The sequence below is a fragment of the Actinia tenebrosa genome, unplaced genomic scaffold, assembly GCF_029948245.1.
Source record: "Actinia tenebrosa isolate PJP-AT-01 unplaced genomic scaffold, QUT_ActTen_1.0 PGA_scaffold17__23_contigs__length_9995812, whole genome shotgun sequence".
Classification (NCBI taxonomy): domain Eukaryota; kingdom Metazoa; phylum Cnidaria; class Anthozoa; order Actiniaria; family Actiniidae; genus Actinia; species Actinia tenebrosa.
The window spans coordinates 1439677-1466038 of record NW_028292577.1 but is presented as its reverse complement, the minus strand read 5'-3'; the positions used below and the strand labels follow the sequence as shown (position 1 = coordinate 1466038).

The window sequence follows — 26362 nt, the reverse complement described above, 5'->3', positions numbered from 1 at the left end:
TATCGTTCTCTTGGTCAGCAACGAGGCTCTATCATAATCCAACCGTAGCCCAATTTAATTGGCTGTCCCAAAGTGTTAAATTTCTCATGCGCTAACAGAGGGAAGTAAAAACCAAGCCATTAGTAACAGTTATATGACATCCGGTCAAGCTCGTCAAGGTTAAAAAAAGAATGTCGCAAAAAAAGTGGAGTTTCACGTTTATTTCCATTTTCAAAAACAAGTGCAATCATTACAAATGGAATGCATATTAAGATAGAGTGCATGCCATATATCTCTGAAAAACTTCGTAAGGAATTGGTAATTTGACCGTATACCTCAAAACTTTGCACTAATTTGTACAATTTTGTTAACTTTTCCACGGATATATGGTATGCAATCTATTTGACAAATAGCCTTTTATCTTTTTTTTATTAAAGAAAGAGGATAGTCTACTAATGGGTACGATAGGCATATAACACAAGCAGAATCTCCCGTGTGCAATACCAGGGATGTCGCCACCGGTGTCCATTCCTTTTTGAAGCTCACGATTTTTTACTCGGCTTGTTAGTTTCTTTCACTGACATCTCGGATTTTTTCCCTCCAGACTAAATAATGAATACTTTCGGCCTTTTAATGCATAAAATAGTTTTTTATCTGTGCTTGGTCACAGAAACGAGGTGCATGGCGTACGCTGCTAATGCGACGTCTTTCACTGCTGTGGTCCAACGGTTCGAATCACTGGTTCGATGCCACACTCGAATTGAGTTGATTGATATCTAGTTCTTTTTTTACTCCGGTTTTCTTCCCTCCTTGAAAATCAACCGTGAGTCGAGTATTGTGTGCATAAAATAGTGCATTGGCAAATCTTTAAATAACTGAGCTGCCAAAATAATCAGCCTGCTTTAACAAAATAAATAATATAATGATGATGGTCAAGATGATGATAATAATCATGATCATGATAATCATTACTATCATTATATAGTTTATCGTCCACTTGACAACTTTGGACAGGATCATTATATAACCTTGAATACTAGTATAAGGGCATTATTCAGGGTTTTGGAGTCTTAAATAATTCTAGCTTTCTTTATAGATAAAGCAAAGATGATAAATCGTAATCAGGCTGGGGTTAGTGTTTTGCGTAAGGCCAAAAATTACACTGCTTTACGGTTAGTTGTCACAGAAACGAGCACAGTTCAGCTTCAAGTTCCCAGTTATCTTTTCGTGAAAATCCGTCCACTTAATGACATTACCCTCAGCTGTATAACATCTGTTTGCAAGGGATGATACCTCTTCTGCTGTCAGCACCTTGTCCCACATGTTGACACTCGTTAGGTTTCCTTGAAGGGCTTGGCTACTGGAAAAACCTCCCTTGAAAGAATCCTGTTCTTGTCCAAGAACAACTGCTCCCTCCGGAATGACGTGGCCTGTTTTAAAGTTACCTTGACCTTTTGATATTCCATCGATGTACATGGAGTACTTGCCATCTACATTGGTCCATGTGAAACAGAGGTGATGCCAATGACCATCAAAGACTGGCGGAAAAGAACTATTGAGTAAAAGTGGGAAAATGTACTGTAAGTACGAGTACTTGGCACATATTTGAAGTAATTATCATTTATCGAAAGAATTCGGTTAAAAACATTTAAATTTAAAAGTGTTGAAAAAGGCCTCAGACGGTTAAGTTTCACTTGCAGTGCTTTTCATAATTCTGCGACCTACCGACACCAATCTCGTAGCCAGAGTCTATGTATCGGTTTTGGTCTGGAAACACAGGCTCTGGGCAGAGGAGAATCATATAGTGTCCCAAGTGCCTTTGCACGCTTATTGTTTTCTTTGGCTTTCACCGGTGTATGTAAATCTTTTTGTAACAATAATAATAATAATAATAATAATAATAATAATAATAATAATAATTTTATTTATATAGCGCAAAATTCATTAAAATATATGATCTAATGCGCTTTACAATCTTTACAATCATTAAGAATCAAACTAGACTAAAACTATGTAGATAACGACTAGTTTTAGAACTAGTTTGGACTGCGTCGGTGTTTTTTAGTTGAAACAAATGTGTCGTAGTAGATAATGTTATCACCGTAAATACGAAAGATAATAGACTAACGTCCGAAACGTCAGTCTATTATCTTTCGTATTTTAAACTAAAACTAGCCTCTTAACGAGGCTCTCCGGGGAGGGGGACTTCGACTCTCCCTCTCGCCTCTCGCCAACAGATAGTATGACCTTATAAAACCAGCAAAAATACACGGTTCTCAATTTTAACAAATTCCTATGAATTATATACCAAAAAGTTCAGAAAATACACATATATAGAATATAGCTCGGTGTGTTTGTCAGTAACCTAGCCACTGCATTTTGAACGCGTTGCAATTTATGAATATGAATAGCTGGCAGACCATATGATATAGCGTTGCAATAATCAATGCGACTTATAACTAAAGCCTGCACTAATGTCTTTGCATCTTCGAAAGGCAAGTATTTCCTAATACGTGTAATATTATATAGTGAATAGAAAGCTAACTGACACGTCTTGTTTATATGATTTCGAAATTGGAGATTAGAATCAAACCAGACACCTAGATTCCTAGCTTCAATAACTGTTAGTATAGGAGTGTCACCAATTAAGAGACTATCAGTTCTAACTTTACTGAGTTGCTGGCGAGTTCCAATAAGCATGAACGCAGACAAAAGAATAACGGTCCTAGATATGACCCCTGGGGAACTCCAAATGATAGATAAGATCTGTCTGACATTTCCCCATCAACCACAACACACTGAGAGCGATATGACAAGTAGGAGGCAAACCATTTGGGTGCATCTCCAGTGACACCAAACGACGTCTCTAGGCGGCCTAGGAGGATGGTATGGTCCACCGTAACAAAAGCTGCGCTTAAATCGAGCAGTACGAGCAAAGACACGTGTTGACGATTCATGTCAAGTACGATGTCATTCACTATTTTCAGCAGCGCCGTCTCCGTACTGTGTGATTTCCTATATGCAGACTGCAATACAGGAAACACTTCATTGGCTGTAACATGGTTGTACACCTGATCAAATACTGCTCTTTCAGTAATCTTAATTGGAGACGAATTGTAGGTTACTAACAGGACGCAGGGTCTTGTAAGTGGTATCCTTGGCGCCCTTTTCAGTAAAAGGTTCACAATCGCTTTCTTCCATTGGCCAGGGAAATGTGCAATGGACAGAGATGCATCTATTATATTCTTGATCACCGCCAGTAAAACATCTAATGATTCACAGACCAGATTAGTCGGAAATGGATCCAATGCGCATGAGGTTTTGACAGTATTTATAATAAGATCGGTCACATTAGGGCGTCAAAAGAGCTCAGTGTTTGATATGTGATATCTGTAGCATGGCTGGTGACACTAGCTTGCGGTCGGAAGAGTCAATGTCTCTACGAATGTGATCTATCTTGCGAACAAAAAAATTGTTAATTTCATTTGCCAACACAATCTTGTCAAGATGATTAGGAAAGCGCAGCACATCCTGAGTACCAAGGATTTTTTTGGCAGCGCCGAAGAGCTTTCTCTGATCAGTGCTGTAATCCTCTATAAATTTAGAGTAGAAGTCTTGCCTTGCTTTATTCATACAATTAGTAGTATAGTTTCTGTTCTTCTTGTAGTCAGCAAAATCTGCAGGCGACCGTGTTTTTCTCCACTTCCTTTCAGCCTTCCTACGCGAGCGATTGGCATTATCAATGTCATCACTATGCCAGGTGGCTACAGCCCTACTGACCATAGTACGGGTCCTAAGTGGAGCATGCTTTTCAAGCAAAACTGAAATTGTGATGTTATACGCCTTTCCGTTTGCCTCTAATTAATCAGCAGTGACTGGTTCTTCCAATGCTTAGAGCACACGAGAGACCAGACCTAGGTGGCGCAAGCCAGCACAACACAGCTGCATGTTGCGCATAGAAAGAGTCATCCTGGTGTTGCAATTCGATTGTCTGGAGCTGGTAATGCAAGAACCATTGTCCACTAGTCTTACAGGACTCGGATTAAGTTTAAAGACCAAATCCCTATTTAGCGGCACATGGAAAATATGCACAAGGACGCTTGTGTCTCTTGATGCACAATAATCTGAGGAATATGGGCCACGACCTTCCTTTTTATTGATCTGTGTACACATATCTTGCAAATAATACAACATTCTGTGTAGAGTACAGCAAAAGGATCTTCTCAGTTAATGAGAGTCGTTTGTTCCTTGTGCAAATTTCCGTCGCAGAATTTACAAAGATGAACGACGATGAATCTTGATAAACACGATTTTCCTCGTCGTTTTGTTATAAAACTGTTCAAAACTTGTCCAATTGCTGCCTTGTGGTCTTAGAAAACTAACCTGACCGACCTTAAGATGGAAAAGAACAGAACAGGCGAGGAAAAGAACCCATCACACGGAGATCGGTATAGCGTGGCTGCCTATCATTAATTAGAGACATAGTTGTTCTATATATACTTCTACCACTATCAATAATACTAATACTGAGGTGTTGCTCAGTTAGCTTCTCCCTCCGCAAAAAGCAACTTCTAAAATCCAAATTGATCATGGACTGACAGCAACAGGTTTGTTAGTCACTCGCTCCATAAATTAGGTACTAATTCAATTTTTGGAAAAACGGATTTGTTTTCGCTACCAAATAGTTTGTAGCACTACATTCTCTTAGGTCTTTGATTAACAGAGCTAAAATTCAAAGTGCTGCTTCTTGAACAGATATGTTTTTGCAAAATATTCTCGTCTTTGAAAGGGTGCTCGGATCCAAGCGGTACATTCCTGTATTTGAAGCACCGCTACTACACCCCCATCCCCCATCCCCCATCCCCCATCCATCCCCCATCCCCCATCCCCCATCCCCCATCCCCCATCCCCCATCCCCCATCCCCATCCCATCCCCATCCCCCATCCCCATCCCCCCTTCCCGTATTAATTCAACCTACCCAATCTCGTTATCAAGTATTATTCTTGTTTCGGTATTTCTGACTTCTATCGACAGTTCGTTACTCTGACTAGTAGTGGAGTAGGAGAAGGCTGCGTGAAAGATAGTACTTGTATCGACTTGTACCCACATGCTGAGGGTGAATGCTGTCAGCTGGATGAATGGGTTCTCGTACATAACGTAATCGGTGACTGTTTTGCTTGGAAACTTTAAAACTTTAGCATTTCCTGGGAAAATAAACAATTCAATAATAAAACCAAGTCAACTTGCAAGATAAAAGGTATCAAATTTTCTATTTCCTTTTTCCGATAAAAACACTTACAAGTTATTCACCTAAACACATTTCTTCACAGCCACTTACTTGCAGGTAAAACTAGTATTTTATGAAACGAGAATTATTTCGCTAAAAACTGTTCGTAAATCTATAAAGCTGGATGACACGCAGCCATGATAAAGGAGAGAGAAAAATGTTGGCACTTGGGTATATAACATGTCTCTCCATTAATAATTGATGACTGCCAGATATCAGCGTTAATGAGCTTTTATCATGTAATAGGCCCTTCTTAAAATTGTCTTGGATGCGAGGCTAACATGGTGGTGCAAAAAATAAAATATAAAATATAAAAAGGCACAAATTCCACCGAGAAAAAGCGTGATTTCTTTTTATTTACCGTCTTAGCCCAGTGGCGGATCCAAGGATGATTCCTTGGGTTCCATGGAACCCTTCTTTTATGAGACCTTGTACATTGTGAAGCCAATCATGTTCTTTACCCTCAGTAGAACGAAATTGGAACCCCCCTTTTGTGAAGCCAATCTTACCAGCTTTTTCTGCGTGGCAGCCATTTTGGAACTCCCATTTTTGAAATGCTTTATCTGCCAATGTAGCCTTGCATCCAAGATATTTTTGAGAAGGGTCCAATTCAAAGAATATCCAAAACTTGGAGGACACAAGAATATTTAAATAGTTGGAAAGAGCATAGAAAAATTAATAAAACTGTGAAGTTTGAAGGAAATAAGCGGTTCAAAACTTGTGAATATAGGAATACCTTTTGTTGGCATATAGACTACATACCATATCCTTAACTCAGTAAAACAATTGTCATAAGGTTTGTAGATCTACGGTAAAGTCTACTGAACGTACTAATTTGTGCAAATTTTGTGCCTGAATTTCTTGCCAAGGTTTTCACGGATATATGGTATGCGCACCGCTCTACTAAGGCTAGAGATGCCAAACGGCAAATGTTTTCCTGGAAAATTTACACATTTGAAAAATTATATCTTCGCGATTTTAGAACTGATTTCCTGCAAACTTGACCATTTTACTTATTTTAACATGCTCTTGTTCTATTCATGGTAGTTATTTGTCTGTTGAATTGCCGATTGATGTCTACAGATCATCCTTATGATCAGTGTGGAAGCCACTACTTATTAAAAACCATACATGTGATTGCACTGTGATTGCATGCGTGTTTAGGTACATACCTTTACATGCCGCACTTGTAGTCTTTTGTGTTGACCATCGAACACTCAAGAGGGTAGCTGCACAGTTTATTACTGCACCTCGACACAGCTCGTAAAAAGTAGTTCAAGTATTGACAACCAGCGGAGTAGACAAGACTTTCAGGGTTAGTCAAGTGATTAGCGTTATTCACCTCACAGATCCCTTGATTTTGGCAGTAGTTGATGCTGTGACAATCTGCATGTAATGCACATTTATCAATACACTGATTGCTTGTTTGCAGGGCGGAGTAGGTTTTGATAGCATGACCTTGAAGCTTCATACTTGTTTGGGAGTATGTTGAAAGGCAAGTCTGTGCTAGCACTTGTATCCATGGAAACAACAACAAAATGAAGACGTAGGACGCTAGCATTATGGTAAAAAACATCAACCTCGGGGTATCAAACGGTATTAGCCGAATCAATCTGAAAGGAATTTGGAAACATTGTAAAATGCCATCTTCTGCCACAAGCACTACCACTACCACTACCACTACCACTACCACTACCACTACCACTACCACTACCACTACCACTACCACTACCACTACCACTACCACTACCACTACCACTACCACTACCACTACCACTACCACTACCACTACCACTACCACTACCACTACCACTACCACTACCACTAGAGTGCTCACACTAAATCCGTGAAACAAATACTAATTTTTAGCACTAAATAGTGATAATTAAACAATAGAAAACAAAGGGTTAGGTATGAAATAGCACCAATTAGTACTATTTAATGTTCACGGTTTTAGTGCGTCCACTCTACCACTACTAGAGTGAAGGCTTTTAACCCGTGAAATAGATATTAGACTAATACACTTTAGTAGACCCTAATTCCATTGTTTTCTTTTGTGTCTATTTGACTATGACACATTGACTAGTATTTTTATTTCGCGTGTTGAATGCCTTCACTAGCTCTACTACTTCTATTACTACTAGTCAAGAGAATATTAAGTAAGAAAGCACATCTCCCATACATGGGTCTGTAACATAAAAGTTTTTTGAAAATCTATTTTTAACTCCGCGCGCAAGGCTGAGCTATTTTTAGCATGCAATTCCTGATTGGTCAGAGTTGTAGTGACTTCAATGTGCGCATAAACTGTTTAGTTCCCGACGAGAAAAATGCCTTCAAAATCAGTAAAAAGTTGAAATTAAACTATCATGTATTCATTAATCTTAACAATTATTGTAAAAGAACATTGGAAACCGCGATAAAAAATGCGATGAAAATAGCGGAGAACCTACAGTGAAGACGGCGAAAAAAGCATTTATAGTAGCGTTTTCGATAGTTCGAGTGATTAAGAAGATGATGAACAAGACGAGTATTTTGTTTTACACACGAATCAGAAGCAACTATTTGCACCGAAATGTACCCGAAGAAAAATTTCTGTTATCACAGAGGAAAAAACTACAAAAGGCACGTGCACTGAAATGATTTTTCACAATTATTTAATATGTTTAGCTTACCAAAATACGGTAGGTCACTTTATAGGAAAATTCATTGCTACGGTGGCCGAGAGCGGCTATAAAAAAAGTCGAAATCAAAAAAGTCAAAAGTCAAAGTGATTTAGGGCCATATTACAAACCTAAGTGAGTTTGTCGTTTTGATCAATTTCCTCTTGTTATATTTTATTGTACATGCTTTTCCTACATGCTTTTTTTTTTCGTGTTAAAAATCTCTCACTCTTGAGAAATTTTTTCAACACTCGAAGATAAAATTCGTATCTCCGCGCGCCCATGTAATATCCTCTATATATTTTAAGCTGTAAGAAAAAATTCATGATTTTTCCGAGTTGCACCTGAAAAAGAATATTTATTTTGATACCACGTGGTGTATTCGAACTCAATACTTCTTTTCAGAGGGTATAAAACAGTAGAAAGACCAGAAAATAATAACCCGAAAAAAACTCGAAGTGTTCACACGATTCGAATGTCCTCATTTTAATTTATGTTCTCTATTCATAACATGACCCCAGGGTTTTTCGATTGAGGGTTGATGTGAGGTCGATGAGAGGTCAAGGTCGATATGAGGTCGATGTGAGGTCGATGTGACTTCGATATGAGGTGAATGTGATTTTAGGTCAATGTGAGGTCGATGTGGGTTGATGTGAGGTCGATGTGGGTTGATGTGGGTTGATGTGAGGTCGATGTGGGTTGATGTGGGTTGATGTGGGTTGATGTGGGTTGATGTGGGTTGATGTGAGGTCGATGTTGGTTGATGTGAGGTCGATGTGAGGTAGATGTGGGTTGATGTGGGTTGATGTGGGTTGATGTGGGTCGATGTGGGTCGATGTGGGTTGATGTGGGTTGATGTGGGTTGATGTGGGTTGATGTGGGTTGATGTGGGTTGATGTGGGTTGATGTGGGTTGATGTGAGTTGATGTGGGTTGATGTGGGTTGACTGTGGGTTGATGTGGGTTGATGTGGGTTGATGTGGGTTGATGTGGGTTGATGTGGGTTGATGTGAGGTTGATGTGGGTTGATGTGAGGTCGATGTGGGTTGATGTGAGGTCGATGTGGGTTAATGTGGGTCGATGTGGGTTAATGTGAGGTTGATGTTAGGCCAATGTGGGTTGATGTGGGTCGATGTGGGTCGATGTAAGGTCGATGTGGGTTGATGTGGGTCGATGTGGGTTGATGTGAGTTGATGTGGGTTGATGTGGGTTAATGTGAGGTTGATGTTAGGCCAATGTGGGTTGATGTGGGTCGATGTGGGTTGATGTGAGGTTGATGTTAGGCCAATGTGGGTTGATGTGGGTCGATGTGGGTCGATGTAAGGTCGATGTGGGTTGATGTTGGTTGATGTGAGGTCGATGTGAGGTCGATGTGGGTTGATGTGGGTTGATGTGAGGTCGATGTGGGTTGATGTGGGTTGATGTGGGTTGATGTGGGTTGATGTGGGGTTGATGTGGGTTGATTGGGTTGATGTGAGGTCGATGTTGAGGTCTATGTGGGTTGATGTTGGGTGATGTGGGTTGATGTGAGGTCGATGTGGGTTTGATGTGGGGTTGATGTGGGTTGATGTGAGGGTCGATGTGAGGGTCGATGTGGGTTGATGTTGGTTGATGTGAGGTCGATGTGAGGTCGATGTGGGTTGATGTGGGTTGATGTGGGTTGATGTGGGTTGATGTGGGGTTGATGTGGGTTGATGTGGGTTGATGTGGGTTGATGTGGGTGTGTGGGTATGTGGGTTGATGAAGTGGGTTGATGTGGGTTGAATGTGGGTTGAAGTTGGTTGCATGGTGGTTTGAATGTGGGGGTTTATGTTGGTTTATGTGGGTTGCGTGGGTTGCTTGGGTTGCTGTTGGGTTGCTGTGGAGTTGGCTGTGGTTGCTGTGGGTCTGCTGTGGTGTTTTTGCCTGTGGTGTTGCTTTGGGTTGTCTGGTGGGTTGCTGTGGGTTTGTCTTGGTGGGTGATGTGGGTTGCTAGTGTGTTGCCTGTGGGGTTGCTGTGGTTTCTGTTGTTGATGTTGATTGCTGTGGGGTTGCTGTGGGTTGCCTGTGGGTTGCTGTGGGTGGCCTGTGGGTTGCTGTTGGGTTTGCTGTGGGTTGCTGTGGGTTGCTGTGGGTTGCTGTGAGGTTGCTGTGGGATGCTGGGGGTTGCTGTGGGTTTGCTTGTGGGTTGCTGTGGGTTGCTGGGTGGGTTTGCTGTGGGTTGCTGTGGGGTTGCTGTGGGTTGGCTGTGGGTTGCTGTGGGTTTGCCTGGGGGGTTGCCTGTGGGTTGCTGTTGGGTTGGCCTGTGGGTTGCTGTGGGTTGCTGTTGCGTTGCTGTGGGTTGCTGTGGGTTGCTGTGGGTTAGCTGTGGGTTGCTGTGGGTGCTGTGCGTTGATGTGAGGTCGATGTGGGGTTGATGTGGGTTGCTGTGAGGTCGATGTGGGTTGATATGTGGGTCGATGTGGGTTGATGTGAGGTTGATGTTAGGCCAATGTGGGTTAATGTGGGTCGATGTGGGTTGATGTGGGTTGATGTTAGGCCAATGTGGGTTGATGTGGGGTCGATGTTAGGCCAATGTGGGTTGATGTGGGGTCGATAGGAAGGAACCTTTGGAATTGACTCATATATTAGTAATATTAAAACTTCGCTCGATCGAGTTTATAAGATTTTTTTGCAGAATACCGCCGTGACTTTGAGCTGTCTCTATGCAGAACAAAGTCTTCCAGAGCTTGAAATCAGACTCTCTTCTTATAGCTTTTTTCGATGCATCCGGCTCGATCTATGAGTCTTCAGAAAAATCGAAATGTTGACGTTGTAGATTAGCGTTTTTGTTTACTTTTAATACATCAGAAAAAAAGGTCTAACTCATTGAAATTTTATTTCAGGCGTTAATTGTATAATTTGACTTCAACTTGCATCTTTCTTTGATCCTTTTAATAAGAATAATCCGAAGATAAACCTATGTTCGAGTGTGCGCATGCACAGTGGGACCCCATGGCGTCCACAAGTGCTAGAAACTGATCCCACATGGAACATCAGCATTTCATTTCCTTATATTAAATATGGAAGTAATCTATATTTTATAAGAGATTTGTGCTTGTTAATGTCGTGTAACATTCGTAATCAGATGACGTAAGTCGATCGGTAAACGTTTGATTATCGATCTGCTAACATCTTAGTGAGCGAGCGAGCGAGTGACACATTTGCATATTCAGACCCATCACAATAACTCATTTCTACGCTTCGCGTATCCACGAGTTAAAAATGAATGTTGGTAATGAAATGAATGGTTTTAAGAGATATATTTGAAGAGAAAAATCGGTTCAAGGTTTGTCATCTTAGTCGCCGGGTATATGATTTCATCGGTTGTTTGGATGCTCGATGTTAATACTCAATTAAAATTATCAAATTAAATATCCACTACTTAGCACTATTTTGCAGCAAGTAACGGCCCTTATGGTCAAAGGCCACCTTTCCTCATTTAGTTCTCGGATTTTTTGGCAGTCAGGAAACAAAACAATCCTTCGTTCGCGAGGGTTGTCGGTGAAGCTAACGTGGCCCCCAACTATTTTTATCGACATAAATGGCAGAGACTTCACTGTACGAGTACATGAGAAATTGAAAGTCCACACAGTGTAGATATAGGAAATCACCAACTGCAAGAAAGTCCACACCAAACCGGTGAGACATATTTGGCATTCATAATACTTTCTCGCCAGGAGATGTTCGCACAAAGACGGTCAAATGCAAATGAAGCGTAATGAAACTTTTAACCCACAATGCTCCACGCGCCTTGATCACCCTCCTCTGTTCCACAATAGTCCGATCAAAGGCGGTAAAAACGCTTCATTGCACATCTGAGCATGTGGATCGAAGCTGAAATTGAGCTCGCGGTGAATTTTCAGTCTTCACGCCATGACAATCATGACGCCATCGTATCCGAAAAATTTCGGGTACGAAATGTTATCCGTCCACACTAACATAGTCTCCCTCGCATCCGTTTTTAGTGTCGGTCGTCCTAAAAACGGATGCGAGGGAGACTAACACTAACACGGCTGCCGGCGTTTTCAAATTGTCCCACTCTGGAGACCGTATTCGAAAAAATTCGTTTTCGGTGAAGAATTGTTCCGGATTCGCCCGGACTAGCTCGGACGGTAGGCCTAACCGAATAAATAAAAATTCGGATTCAAATTTATCCGGCATAGTGTGGACGGGGCCTAAGAACTGAAAGACAAAGCCGTTTGTTAATTAGCATATTTACTTTAGATAAACGATATGAAGCAGTATTTTGTTATTGCGTAAAAAAAGTTGGTAAAACTGCTTTATTCATCGCGACGGAATCGCGTAATATCGTAAAAAAAATGCAAAAACTCATTTGAAGTACACTTTTTAAGTAAGATTTTTAATAAATTTCATTCAAGTCAACTTTTTAAAGCCTCTTATTGTGGAGGAAAAAAATAAAACTAGAATTATAAGGTAACAGTAATGCTAAACGAGTCTAGAAAAAAAGCCTACTTTACTCAAGTCTGGGAATATCGTTCAGCAACGACTAATTCTTGCCCAGTTTTTTTATTTCAGAAATGAAATAAGCTATAATTGAGCTATGTTCAAAAGCAACGGCAGTTTCCAAATCGACATACCAGTGGAAATATCGGCTTCTAGAATTACCTCACATTCTAGACCTGTTTACAAATGCTCATAATACCTACACGTATGGGAGTCGTTTGAGAAACCTTTTAAAATAATTCCAGGTTTTATTATGTATAATGAAAGAGTATAAATCAGGGTTCATTTTGATACCAAAATCTTTTAAAAATTATAAATTTTTTTTTTTTTCTAGCGTCACCAAAACAGTGTTTGAACGGCGTTGTAACTACCCTGCGAGCAGAGGTTTTTTTCTGACCCTCCGTGGAGTCGCATGGTACGTTGTAACCAGCCATCCACGGAAAAAAAAAACTGACCTTAAAGAGCAAATTTGAGCAAAATTCGTCAGGTAGCCTGGCGTGCCTATGTTTAAATCTTACAGGGTATGACTCTTTTTAAATTGAATTAATTGATTTCATTTCTAAAATCGCGAACATTTTTTTCGAAATACTGATAGAGCTTGAAGACGTGATGGCAACTCGTTGACAAAATAGAGGCCTGTAGATAATCTCTGCTCTATATGCTCTAAAGAATAGGCGATGGTACGCGTTTTCTGAAGCACTTCATAGGAGACCTCTGTTATGGGATGGACCGCTCTCGGTACGAGCTACGGGATCTTTATTCCACTTTCTCTTCTTCTGACTTAAACTAATTACATGAGCTCTATTTATAATAACTTCATGACAGGTGTCATTCTACAATCAATATGATATCATCGCTGTGCCTTGATTGGCTAATGGAAATAGTAAATTCCTGAGTGTGGTATCTTATTAAGAAAAATACGAGTGAAAATCATAGAACTAAACATAACTTAAACCAAGGATAATATGTGAATATATGGTAAATGTATAGAAAGGTCTACGAGGAATATATGTATCATAAGATTTAAAAGAATAGTGCTAAAATAACTAGGCAAAGGGGTAAAGAGTGTGTAGGGCGTAACCATAGGTGTACATGCTAATGGGAGGAGCTAAGTAGTTTACTTGTAGATTCAAAACATACCATCATCTAAACTCGTGCGTGATGGCAGCCTTACTGAAATCTTATATCGATATTTTCAATAACTAATTGATCGTTCTTTATCTTGTTTTCATACGATAAGAAATAGTAATTAAAAAACTGATGTCTAGCTTAGTCTGTAAAAACATTAATTTTCTCTCTCATAACACCTCTATGGGCCGACCAAATTATACAAAATAGTGCTAGTTGAACAATAGAAAACAATAGAATTAGCATACATATTAGTAATACTAACATTTCACAGTTATCTTGTTTGGATTCTAATTCATTTCGTTCACAGCATTATTCTCTCGTTTGTAGAGTAAAACACGACTTTTGCGGTCAAACACTATTTTGGCTTCTTTTCAGTACCAGGAGAGATTTGTTTTGAGTTTTGAAGGTGAACAATCTGGATTCCTTGTGTATTTTATTTAATTTGACTTACGTTTAACTTTAGATGAAAAAAAAAAAAAAACTCGAAAAAGCCTCTTATGGTCTCTTATTAATATCTTTATCTATGTATCTTTCATGAGATACATGAGATATATTTTGTAACTTTTTATCTTCGTAACCCTGTAACTCTGTATCTTTGTATCTTCGTAACTCTGTTGTATCTCGGTAACACTGATTAGACTAAGCCCTCTTTGAAAAGCCCCAAGGTTCCTAAAACCAATACATTATTGATAAACATGGTAAGCTGTTTGTTAAATAAACATTTTCCTTCCGTTGGTCAAAACTTAGCAAATGAAATCCCTTATTCCTATACCAACTTCACTGATTATCTATAGAACTAATCACATCAGTCAAAAGGAACACAACTTATGGCGTCCCACAATTAAAAGGCTCTGTCCTTGACCGTTTATTATTCCTTTTATTTATTAATGACATTGTCAATGCTTCTCATCACAAGAACCTGAAACACCTTGAAACTACAACGAACATTGAACTGACTAAATTATGTGATTCACTGACCACCAATAATCTAACCTTGAATATTAAAAAATCCAATTTCGTTATTTTCCGAACTCATCAGAAGAAAAAAATCACTTCAGAATCAAAGATCAATGTATCTAAAAATATACCTTGAATTGTTAATTTACAGTAAGCTCTCTTGGAATTATCACATGTATAATACTAAAATTATTAAATCAGTTGATCGCTAAACTTAGACATAGTATACCTCACAAGATACTTTCATAACTCTATGATAAATGGTGTTAATCCATGCACCCTTATACCACTTGAATACCATGTATTTTTATTCACTAGCAAATTTAAAGTGTATATCAGGTCTAGAATTTTTTTACGGTTTTGGCATCTCTAGATGATATAAATAAATATTCCAAAAAAAAATTTTCGATTTCGAATTTTTTTCACCTCGAAATCAGCCTTCAAAGTTAGATTTCTGGCGACGCCCAGTCGTGTTGGCCGTGTTTTAGGAGACTGGTAACTAGTGACGTAAATTCGAGAACCGAGAAAAGCGATTGTCAAGGATACGAGTAGACAAAGTATTGTAAACATTGACCCGTTAGTGACTTTCATTCCTTCAAAAAACATAAATTTCAATATATAATTTCACAAGATGGCTACGAACTATTACGGGAGTGATTGCAGCTCTGAAAGCGAGATTTCAAGTATATATTCAGAGGAAGAGGATGGAGAAATAGAGGACGAATGCCATCAACATGCTGAAACACACGAGTCAGATGATAGCTACCCCAGGTCTGAATCTCACGAATTGGTAGGACCATATTCTTCAGAACCACTTGCTGATGCGGAATGGCTCAGTGAATATAACGAAGAAATTTCAAAGATCGAGAAGAGAAATGAAAAGCTTCAAGAAAGATTTGATGGCGTCACGCCGAATAGCGCTTGGTACGTAACTATCAAGATCTAGCTACAAGCTCACTCTTTTTGCAAAATATTTAGTTTCGTTTTGATTTTTTTACTAACTCGCAAATCTAAACGTTTCCTCTTTTAGGTGTAGATGCGGTCATTGCAAGAAAGACTTACTTCAAAAACCTCAAGAGTGTAATTGCTGTCACGAAATAGAGGGTTGTCTCGAGTCACTGAAGTCTTCCGAAGTGCTCGAAGAATTGGAAGTACCTCCCATTTGTGTGACCTTACATCCAGGGTTTGAGCCTGTTTGTTTAAATCGCTGGTCCCTACGTTCATCATGTGCCAAGTACCGCACTATCGACGGATATAAGTATAGACAAACTGGCAGTGAAGAAGAGTGAGTAAATCCTTTTTTTTCTTCTAAGCTTAGTTTTAATTACATGGGCCCAGAACAAGTAAGATAACTATGACTAATGTTTTCTTCCTTATTTTCTTATATCTTTTACTGTTCACGTGCTTTACAAGTCATACCATGCCGTTTTAAAGTATTACTTATTTCCATGATAATGATGTAAATAGCAATTGTAACTGACAGTTGTTTATTTCAAGAATATATTCTTGTTTGTTTGATAAGTTTATATACTAACAAATTATCATTTCATATTTTAGGCTTCTCCGTGCAACAGCTTACAGGGAATTCACCCAATTGGTTCATGGTTATCAAGGAGGAGGATCCAAGAGAATCCCACTGCCTGCTTGTGCTTGTCATGGTTATCAAGGAGGAGGATCCAAGAGAATCCCACTGCCTGCTTGTGCATACCACTCGATAAGAAAACAGTTTCCTAGCACCGATTTTTGTGGATACGAAGATAACGAGTGATACATATTATATTATAAACAGAACATTGCATTAGAGTGATTTTACTCGAAGCATGAAAAAAATTGCACTACATAGTAGTAGATATTCACTGTTTTCTTTTGTTTTACTTCGACTCTCCTCACTAATTATACAACTTTGTATCATGGGTCTAATAGAAATGACTCAAATTGCCTTTATGAGGGTTGTTTTGTATTTGTCACTTTGTCACTTTGTCACAACTATAATAAAAAATTATAAAATAATTAATTGTAAAAAGTATTACAAAATGATACATTTCTACATATTAATATAAGAGTGAAGTCACTAAACCAGTGAAATGGATAGTAGACTAATACACCTTAGCACTGAGACTCTAATGCCATTGTTTTCTTTTGTGTCTATTTGACTATTACACCTTAACAAGTAATTTCTATTTCACGGGTTTAGTAACTTCACTCTAAAAGCAAGAGAGTATTAACTGCTTTTCTGGTTTTTAGGGCAGTCTTTCACATTCTTGTGTCCTTTCATGGGATTCTTGCAATGAGTGCAATGAGGGATTGATTTCTCTATCCTGCCTTCTCCAATCTTCTTTGTTTTCTTAATTTCGGCAGCTTTGGCTTCTTGTTCAAGTACCTGTGATACTGATAAAAGTAATGCACAAATTAGCATGAAGTGAATAGTTGATGACAAAATTGTTAGTTTATATTATACTTCTATTATGTTATGACTGTTAGATTATTCAACATATTAGAAATAAACCTTCATGACTTAGACACAACAGTCTAATTATGAAGAAAGATCTATAGTGAAAGCACTGAATAAGGACTTGGTGATATTTGAACACTGAAACAGAGTGCAGTCAGTATAACCAGTGAAATAGTACAAAATCTAAATACAGTCGAACCTCTATTAAGCGGCACTCTATTAAGCGGTCACCCTCTATTCAACGGTCACTTACTAAAGTCCCGAATTTTCTCTCTCATGTATACTGTAAACTTGACCCCTATTAAGCGGTCACCTCTATTAAGCGGACGTGGTCACCATATCAACGTACCAATTTGTAAACTTGCATTGTATTTCACCTTTATTAAGCGGTCACCTACTGGTTACACATTGATGTATTATGACACCAAATACATAAAACATGTCAACATTCTCTTAACAGTTGTTTAGATAGCATAACTTCAATAACAGATGTTCGTATTCTACGTCACTGTATATAAAGCAAATCCGCAGCACTAGCCAGTTTGTTTCGGCCAATTTCCACTTCGCGCAATTCCATGGTCACGAAGAGCTGTCGCTAGCGCTTAGCAAAGTGAACGACATGTTTCATGAACTTAAGTTGTCTGCCCCTAAATTACAAACAACCATAACTGAGTTTTTTTCATAATACTGTACTGTAACTTAAACAAATCATGATTTTTTATAGCAAGAACAAACCACTGTATTGTACGTACGTAGTCATGCAATGTTGTTCTACAGTTTGTGACGAAAAAAAATATTTTGAGTGAGCAATTTTGCACTTTATTGCTCTATTTTCTAGTGTTACTGTTTTCTAAGAATAAAATGTACATTTCGTGATCAATTATGCACTCTTTTGTTAATTTTCTACAAAATGTGGCCTAAATAAGTAAAACCTCTATCAAGCGGTCAACCTCTATTAAGCGGTCACTTGGCTAAGTCCCGTGGGTGACCGCTTAATAGAGGTTCGACTGTAGTAGTAATAATTAGCACAAATTCATTTGTTTTCTTTTGTTTGGTTAGCACTATTCAGTGCTATTCAGCTAAGCAAATTTCACAGGTATGATGATGGCACTCTTCAAACTTAGAAACATCAATGGGAAATAACATCCTACTCACATGGTGTTGTGGGTGGTACATTGTCTACAACCATACTCTTTCTTTTTTCCTTTTTTTCCAAAGCCACAGTTTTACTTTCTTTTACCAGCATCGTGTTCATTGATGGTGGGGTCATTTCTTTTAATTCTTTCTGTGCCTCTCTTAACATGTCTTCTTTCTGCAATGCTTCGAGAAAAGTGATGTATATCTCTTCCACATACCCTATTGATAAAAGATAAACAATAACATGTATACAAGTATTTTTTGACTTTTTGTTAAATCAGATGTGCCGAAATAGCAATTCTTACCATAATCTGGTTTTATTCTCACATCTCTTACAGTAGCCTCCCCATTTTTAAACTTCGGATAAATAAATCTCACTTGGTCTGATCCATCTGGCTTCTTTTTTGTCTCTCTAATGATATTGTAGTTGAAGTGGCTTACAGCAAGTATTTGTCTTGGAAGGAAAGAAAACAAAGAGAATGATTATAACAAATTATTATTCTTATTATTCGAATATCTTAGTTTGATTTCATTTGTTTCTTTATTTTGCATATTGCAATTCAAGTTTTTGCAAGAATGCAAATATTTAGTCATGCATTTATGTCTTATTTCTTGATAGCTTTTATATGAGAATAATACTATGATTATAATATTAGAAAAATCTATATAGTAAACAAACGATAGTGCTACAGTTGGGGCATATAGTCCAATATGTGTGACATTTTTTTATTATCAATCGACGACTTACCTTTCGGCGATTTCTTTGAGAATTGTTGGCTTCAGCTGAACTAGTCGATTGAACTGGGTAAAGTTTTGGGTATGACACAATTCCGGTCTCATCCCTTACTAAGTGTGCCAGCTTTCTGTCGTCTTCTCCGAAAGAGTAACGCTGACTGTAGTCCTCTGGAGAAAAGTGCTCCGAGCATATTGCCGAAGTCGCCGTAGGCGTCCATTTTGCTCGTCTTTTCAACACAAAATCGACCCATCTTTTCCTTCTAGCCTTTGCTATTGGTCGGTCATCATTAAAATAAGGGATCGTATGAAGTTTTATGCCTTTCTTCGTTATATTTGAACACCCTCCAACCACGCACCTACTAGGCATATTTACAATACTTCGAAAGGCCGATCTAAACTGTGTCACCGAATTTACGTCACAGAAAAACTAGTGCCAGTCCATTAGCGTCTCCCAAAACACGGCCAACACGACTGGGCGTCGCCAGAAATCTAACTTTGAAGGCTGATTTCGAGGTGAAAAAAATTCGAAATCGAAAATTTTTTTTGGAATATTTATCTATATCATCTAGAGATGACAAAACCGTAAAAAAATTCTAGACCTGATATACACTTTAAAGCATGATGTTGTCAATAAGAAAGCTCCAACTAACCTATGTAATCAGTTTACTTGTAAACTAGTTAGTGAAATCCATTCGCATATGCATCGACTTCATTCTACACTAATTCATCCAGACTAAGAGAGAATTCTTTTCGTATTCAAGCGGTGAGCGCCAAAAACTATTTTCTTGAAGAAAGGCTCCGTTGTACAAGGCTAAAATCTTGTTATTCAGAAAGTTTAACTTGTTTGGAAGTGGAGATGACCGATGAAAGTTGAATCAAAGTGTTAAACCCTAAGCAAAAATTTGAATCGAAAATGAGATTTACGCCTTCATTTGCTTATTTACCATACATTCCCTATAAAAAAGCCTGACAAAGCAACATCCTAACACAAATGCAACAAAACATCTTTGTACAATTGAAAATACCGCTTCAAACAAGCATTTTATCATAGTACATCAGTTTCTAACTGTTAAAAAAAGGTTTTGAGTGTTAACCCAAAACGAAAATTGGGATCAAAACTCATATGAAGGTCGAGTTTTTGTCGCTTTTTGCCATTATTGCTCGTTATTGAAAAAAATTTCCTCTTAAACTAATTCCGCTCTAGATGGGGTGTAAGATTTTGGAACTCTAAAAAAACCTTCAACACCAACAACACTTGTACGAAAATGTTACTTCTAAGATTTCGGCTTTCTTTGTTCAAACTTGAGTCTGATGAACGTTAACTTATATGTACTCACTAAGAATATATTTCTTGTAAACTTCCTCAGATGAGCTCCATAAACTCCTTCTCAATCTTTATTTTGTCTCATAGTATTTTTCCCTCTCTTTTTTTTTTTTTTTTTTTTTTTTTTTTTTCCCTCTTAATTTTCGTATTTTATATATTTGTGTATACATTTGCAGTTTATTGTTAATCATATTAATCAATCGTAAATACACTTACCCGGCCGCCTCGATTAGTTTTTACTATTTGCAGGTCAGTGGTGTATATAGTTCAATGTAAATTTTACTTCATTTGAACTTGAACTTACATGTGAACGTGAAACTTGAACTAGCTCTTCCCATTCGCGACACAAGGGTTTTCTCTTCTTGTTGGCTCTCTTTTTTAGTTCTTTCTTCTTTCCTTGCTGTTTACGACTGGACTCGACTATAAACAACAGTAGTATAGGCCGCACGCACAACCCCTTTTTTAGGTGGGCTAGTGGTGGGCACATTAATTATTCATCAAATATTAGCAAAAAGCGACGGGTAGGTATTGTTTCGGGTTACCATGGAGACCAATTGACGTCATAAGACTATTGTTGACCGGTATGAACAGAGTTAATATATTGCTTACTATCAATCACGTGATTTTTTTGGAGTTGACTGGGGGGGCAAACAAGCGGTTGACTGGGGGGCAAACAAGCGGTTGACTGGGGGGCAACTAGCGGATGCTTAGTCAAAACATATCAAAATAAGTCCTCAACCTATTGTATTTGACTATTTTCACGACATCGAACCAGAAAACAAGAGATCAAAACAACCTTCAGGATTCTACAAGACATTAAAAAAGAGCCATTACCGGAAGTGACGTCTATTGATAGCAACCTATTAACTCTGGTATGAACAAGTCTTTGTTTCAGGAATAGTGGGCCAGTGATGGGCACATCCATTGTTTATTAAATCGTTACCATAAAATGACGAGCAGACTATTGTTTATTAAATCATTAACATAAAACGACGGGGAGACTATTAATCGTAACATTTGATATTTCAAAATATTTGGTCGACTTAATAATTGGCTATGAGCCGTATTTTTGGACAATTGTGTTATCTTAATTTACATGCTCGTAAATTCGAATCTACTCGATGAATTTTTTTTAAATTCAGTCAATATTGACTGCAATATATAGGCAACAAGATGTCAAAATTGCATTTTCATTGAATCTTTTTAAAGCTTTCAAACTTTAATCCGCATCGAGAACTGTACAGGACGGGGAATCTCTTTAGCCCTTGTTTATTTGTTTTTTCATCGCTATTGTCCTCTTTCATCACATCCGCGTAAATTCCAGTGTGCTGTATGAGCTGGTCAATCATGGTCATTGCTGTAAAATTGCTTTCCGAAAATGTTGCCGAACTATGTAAATTAAGCACCGCGTTACTCAATTTGTTTAATTTGTGGCATGTCTACACCAGTAAAGAGTTTGTAAATCCCTTTCCAAGTACCTTGATATAAAAATCCCGTGTCTATCGATATGTTTTAAAGCGCAGAGAACCAGATACTGCATGACAAAGTCTTGTGATTCTTGGTTGCTTAATTTACATAGATCGGAAATTTAACTTTCGGAAAGCAATTTTACAGCAATTTACAGTTATGAAGCTTTTACACAGAGGGCAGAGGGGGGCATCTTATCTTTCATTGTTATATTATTTACCGCTGTACATAATATGAGTAAGCGTGAGCCCGTCGGATATCGCGTGCTTCAACGTTGTATATTGTAAATATAGAATGTCTTCTCGTCTAGACCAATGTAACAGTCTTCTTTACGGATTACCTAATTATCAGCTTGAGAAACTCCAACATGAACAGAACTGTGCTACTAGATTAGTTATTCGTAGCAACAAGTATGCACACGTTACACCTATTCTGCGCGAGCTACACTGGCTGCCAATCCATGCCAGAATTGAATACAAGATAATACTCTTGACCTTTAAGCTAAGGAATTGATGGTTTTCAACCATTCCCAAGAGAATTAAATTACAAAAGACACGGCGGCCATGTTGGAGGATATAACAAAAGAATTGATTGACAATTCTTTTGTTAAGTTCCTCCAACATGGCCGCCATGAAAACCATCAATGGCCTGGCTCCATAGTACTTACAGTCTCTTCTGACACCGTACACTTCCAAAAGGCATGTACGATCGTCAGCAAAGAACTTGCTAGAGATTCCTATTGCTAGAACTAAATCATACGGCGAGAGATCATTTTCTATTGCAGCCCCAAGACTATGGAACGCTCTTCCGAATCGTATTAAAAATATCAAAACTTTAGAATCTATTAAGGAAAATCTTAAGACAATGTTATTCAAGAAGTATTATAATGATTTTAATTGAATGGACACATCAACGACATAAATTTTATCATTTACTATTCCATTAGTATAGTAATTCTCGTTTATGTTTTATATACACCTACTTGCAAGAACGTTGTCATACGATATTAGAACATTAGTGATTTAGTGAGAAAGGAATACATTAAAAGACAAAAGAAAAAGTTCAGCTTCAGTGATCTTCTTTTGTCTTTTAATATAATTCCTATCCCACTAAATCACTAACGTTCTATTTTGGTATGACAACGTTCTTGCAAGTAGGTGTAGGTTCTATTACGTATTTAAGAAATTTTGCATTTGGCTTGAACTTAATTAACTCAGCACATTGTTAATTTTTCATTTACTATAATTTCTATTTATTAATAATTATTTTTTTCATTTACTATCGATTTCACTATAACTTTTAATGACAATTTTATATTTCATATTGTAAAAAGCATTCAGACCTAGTAATTATGGGTTTTTAACGAATTAAATTATTATTATTATTATTATTATCATTATTATTATTATTATAGAATGTGGTGGTAGATTGCAAACAATATAACCGTGAAACTTTAGTAATACTAAATAGCACGATTTCATGCAAATTCCATTGTTTTCTATTGTTTAACTAGCACTAAGTTGTACTATTTAGTAATTAGTGTTTCACGGATTAATTGTTTGCACTCTCTATGGTACGCAATCTATTTATCTTTTTTTATTAAAGAAAGAAAGAAAGAGGATAGTCTACTAATTGGTACGATAGACATATAACACATGCAGAATCTCCTGTGCAATGCCAGGGCTGTCGCCACCGGTGTACATTTCTTTTCGAAGCTCATGATTTTTTACTCGGTTTGTTAGTTTCTTTCACTGACATCTCGGAACTTTCTCCTCCAGACTAAATAATGAATACTTTCAGCCTGTTAATACATACAATAGTGCATTCGGCAAATCTTTAAATAACTGAGCTGCCAAAATAATCAGCCCGCATAAACAAAAGAAATAATATAATGATGATGGTCAAGATGATGATAATAATCATGATCATGATAATCATTACTATCATTATATAGTTTATCGTCCACTTGACAACTTTGGACAGGATCATTATATAACCTTGAATACTAGTATAAGTGCATTATTCAGGGTTTTGGAGTCTTAAATAATTCTAGCTTTCTTTATAAATAAAGCAAAGATGATAAATGTAATCAGGCTGGGGTTAGTGTTTTGCGTAAGGCCAAAAATTACACTGCTTTACGGTTAATTGTCACAGAAACGAGCACAGTTCAGCTTCAAGTTCCCAGTTATCTTTTCGTGAAAATCCGTCCACTTGATGACATTACCCTCAGCTGTATAACATTTGTTTGCAAGGGATGATACCTCTTCTGCTGTCAGCACCTTGTCCCACATGTTGACACTCGTTAGGTTTCCTTGAAGGGCTTGGCTACTGGAAAAACCTCCCTTGAAAGAATCCTGTTCTTGTCCAAGAACAACTGCTCCCTCCGGAATGACGTGGCCTGTTTTAAAGTTACCTTGACCTTTTGATATTCCATCGATGTACATGGAGTACTTACCATCTACATTGGTCCATGTTAAACAGAGGTGATGCCAATGACCATCAAAGACTGGCGGAAAAGAACTATTGAGTAAAAGTGGGAAAGTGTACTGTAAGTACGAGTACTTGGCACATATTTTTATCAAAAGAATTCGGTTAAAAACATTTAAATTTGAAAGTGTTGACAAAGGCCTTAGAAGCTTAATTTTCGCTTGCAGCGCTTCCCATAATTCTGCGACCTACCGACAGCAATCTTGTAGCCAGAGGTTATGTATTAGTTCTGGCCTGGAAACGCAGGCTCTGAGAAGAGGAGAATCATATAGTATCCCAAGTGGTTTCACCGGTGTATGTAAATCTTTTTGCAAGGATAATAATAATAATAATAATAATAATAATAATAATAATTTTATTAATTATATAGCGCAATATTCATTGAAATATATGATCTTATGCGCTTTACAATCTTTACAATCATTAAGAATCAAACTAGACTAAAACTATATCTAAAATCATGTAGTCCTATTTATTATATTTACAGATAGAAAATCAAAATAAATGTCACTAAATGAACTAAATTTAATAAAACTCACAGTTACTCAGATCTCCGGCAAAATTTAAATAAAAATTAAAAATAAGCTTGCTTAAAAAGATATATTTTCAATTCTTTTTTAAATCTAGTAATCTTGTCCTCAGCCCTAAGGCTTCGTGATGGCAAAGCGTTCCATAAAACTGGGGCAGCCACTGAAAAGGCTCTGTCTCCAGTGGTTTTGGCAGATTTTAATGTCATTACTATTAGATCCTAAATCATATCTGGAATGTTCTTTGAAAGATAAGATAGACTGGTGCTACACTAGTTATTAGATTTATCTTAAATATAATACTAAATTTAACAGGTAGCCAGTGAAGTTCTATCATGGCAGGAGTGATGTGAGCATATCGCGGTGTTTTTGTCTGTAACTTAGCGACTGCATTTTGAACGCGTTGCAATTTATGAATATGAATAGCTGGCAGACCATATGATATAGCGTTGTAATAATCAATGCGACTTATAACTAAAGCCTGCACTAATGTCTTTGCAGCTTCGAAAGTCAAGTATTTCCTAATACTCGTAATATTATATAGTGAATAGAAAGCTAACTGACACGTCTTGTTTATATGATTTTGAAATTGGAGATTAGAATCAAACCAGACACCTAGATTCCTAGCTTCAGTAACTGATAGTATAGGAGTGTCACCAATTAAGAGGCTATCAGCTCTAACTTTACTAAGTTGCTGTCAAGTTCCAATGAGCATGAACTCAGACTCAGACTCAGACTTTAAACCATCCACGCCTTGACAGCCCTAATACACCGTTCCATAGCAGATCTTGCCTCGGTCTCACCCACGGAACTGTCTGGCTTGAATGATAAGTAGAGTTGAGTATCTGCGTATGCGTGAATATTTGGAAGATAGGTCTTGATGACTTCAAACAGCTTACTCGCACACACAGAAAAGAATAACGGTCCTACACATGACCTCTGAGGAACTCCAAATAATAGATAAGATCTGTTTGACATTTCCCCATCAACCACAACACACTGAGAGCAATCTGACAAGTAAGAGGCAAACCATTTGAGTGCATCTCCAGTGACACCAAACGACGTCTCTAGGCGGTGATTTATGTCAAGTAAGATGTCATTCACTATCTTCAGCAGCACCATCTCCGTACTGTGTGATTTCCTATATGCAGACTGCAATACAGGTAACACTTCATTGGCTGCAGTATAGCATGGGGCACCTGATCATATACTGCTCTTTCAGTAATCTTGGAGACGAATTGTAGATTACTAACTGGACGCAGGTTCTTGTAAGTAGTATCCTTGGCGCCCTTTTCAGTAAAAGGTTCACAATCGCCTTCTTCCATTGGCCAGGGAAATGTGCAGTGGACAGAGATGCATTTACCATATTCCTGATCACCGGCAGTAAAACATCTAATGATTCACAGACCAGATTAGTCGGCAATGGATCCACTGCGCATGAGGTCTTGGCAGTATTAATAATAATATATTAGGGCGTCAAAATAGCTCAGTGTTTGATATGTGATATCTGTAGCATGTCTGGTGGCACTAGCTTGCGGTCGGAAGAGTCAATGTCTCTACGAATGTGTTCTACTCTTGCGAACAAAAAAAATGTTAATGTCATTTGCCAACACAATCCTGTCAAGATAATCGATTAGAAAAGCGCAGCACATCCTGAGTACCAAAGAGCTTTTTGGCAGCGCCGAAGAGCTTTCTCTCATCAGTGCTGTAACCCTCTATAAAGTAGAGTAGAAG

General features: G+C 37.9%; 4 protein-coding genes across 4 annotated transcripts; 1 reads left to right on the top strand and 3 right to left on the bottom strand.

Moving 5' to 3' along the window:
• Positions 1-212: 212 nt before the first annotated feature.
• LOC148910186 (neuronal pentraxin-1-like) lies at positions 213-20562 on the bottom strand. The gene is made up of 4 exons (XM_089031937.1): positions 20452-20562; positions 6440-6880; positions 4959-5184; positions 213-1531 (listed from the first exon to the last, which is right to left on the bottom strand). The coding sequence occupies exons 3-4, from the start codon at positions 5132-5134 to the stop codon at positions 1153-1155; spliced, it is 555 nt and encodes a 184-aa protein (XP_088888063.1). The 5' UTR covers positions 5135-5184; positions 6440-6880; positions 20452-20562; the 3' UTR covers positions 213-1152.
• On the top strand, positions 14911-16454 carry LOC148910188 (uncharacterized). The gene is made up of 3 exons (XM_089031789.1): positions 14911-15423; positions 15530-15784; positions 16057-16454. Exons 1-3 carry the CDS (start codon positions 15131-15133, stop codon positions 16265-16267), a joined length of 759 nt encoding a protein of 252 aa, XP_088887915.1. The 5' UTR covers positions 14911-15130; the 3' UTR covers positions 16268-16454.
• On the bottom strand, positions 17304-19384 carry LOC148910187 (uncharacterized). Its single transcript, XM_089031790.1, has 3 exons — positions 18837-19384; positions 18394-18542; positions 17304-18307 (listed from the first exon to the last, which is right to left on the bottom strand). Exons 1-3 carry the CDS (start codon positions 18926-18928, stop codon positions 18099-18101), a joined length of 450 nt encoding a protein of 149 aa, XP_088887916.1. The 5' UTR covers positions 18929-19384; the 3' UTR covers positions 17304-18098.
• A 3193-nt stretch (positions 20563-23755) lies between the features above and the next one.
• Positions 23756-25750, bottom strand: LOC148910185 (neuronal pentraxin-2-like). Its single transcript, XM_089031989.1, has 2 exons — positions 25432-25750; positions 23756-24120 (listed from the first exon to the last, which is right to left on the bottom strand). The coding sequence occupies exons 1-2, from the start codon at positions 25748-25750 to the stop codon at positions 23756-23758; spliced, it is 684 nt and encodes a 227-aa protein (XP_088888115.1).
• Between the last annotated feature and the right edge of the window lie 612 nt (positions 25751-26362).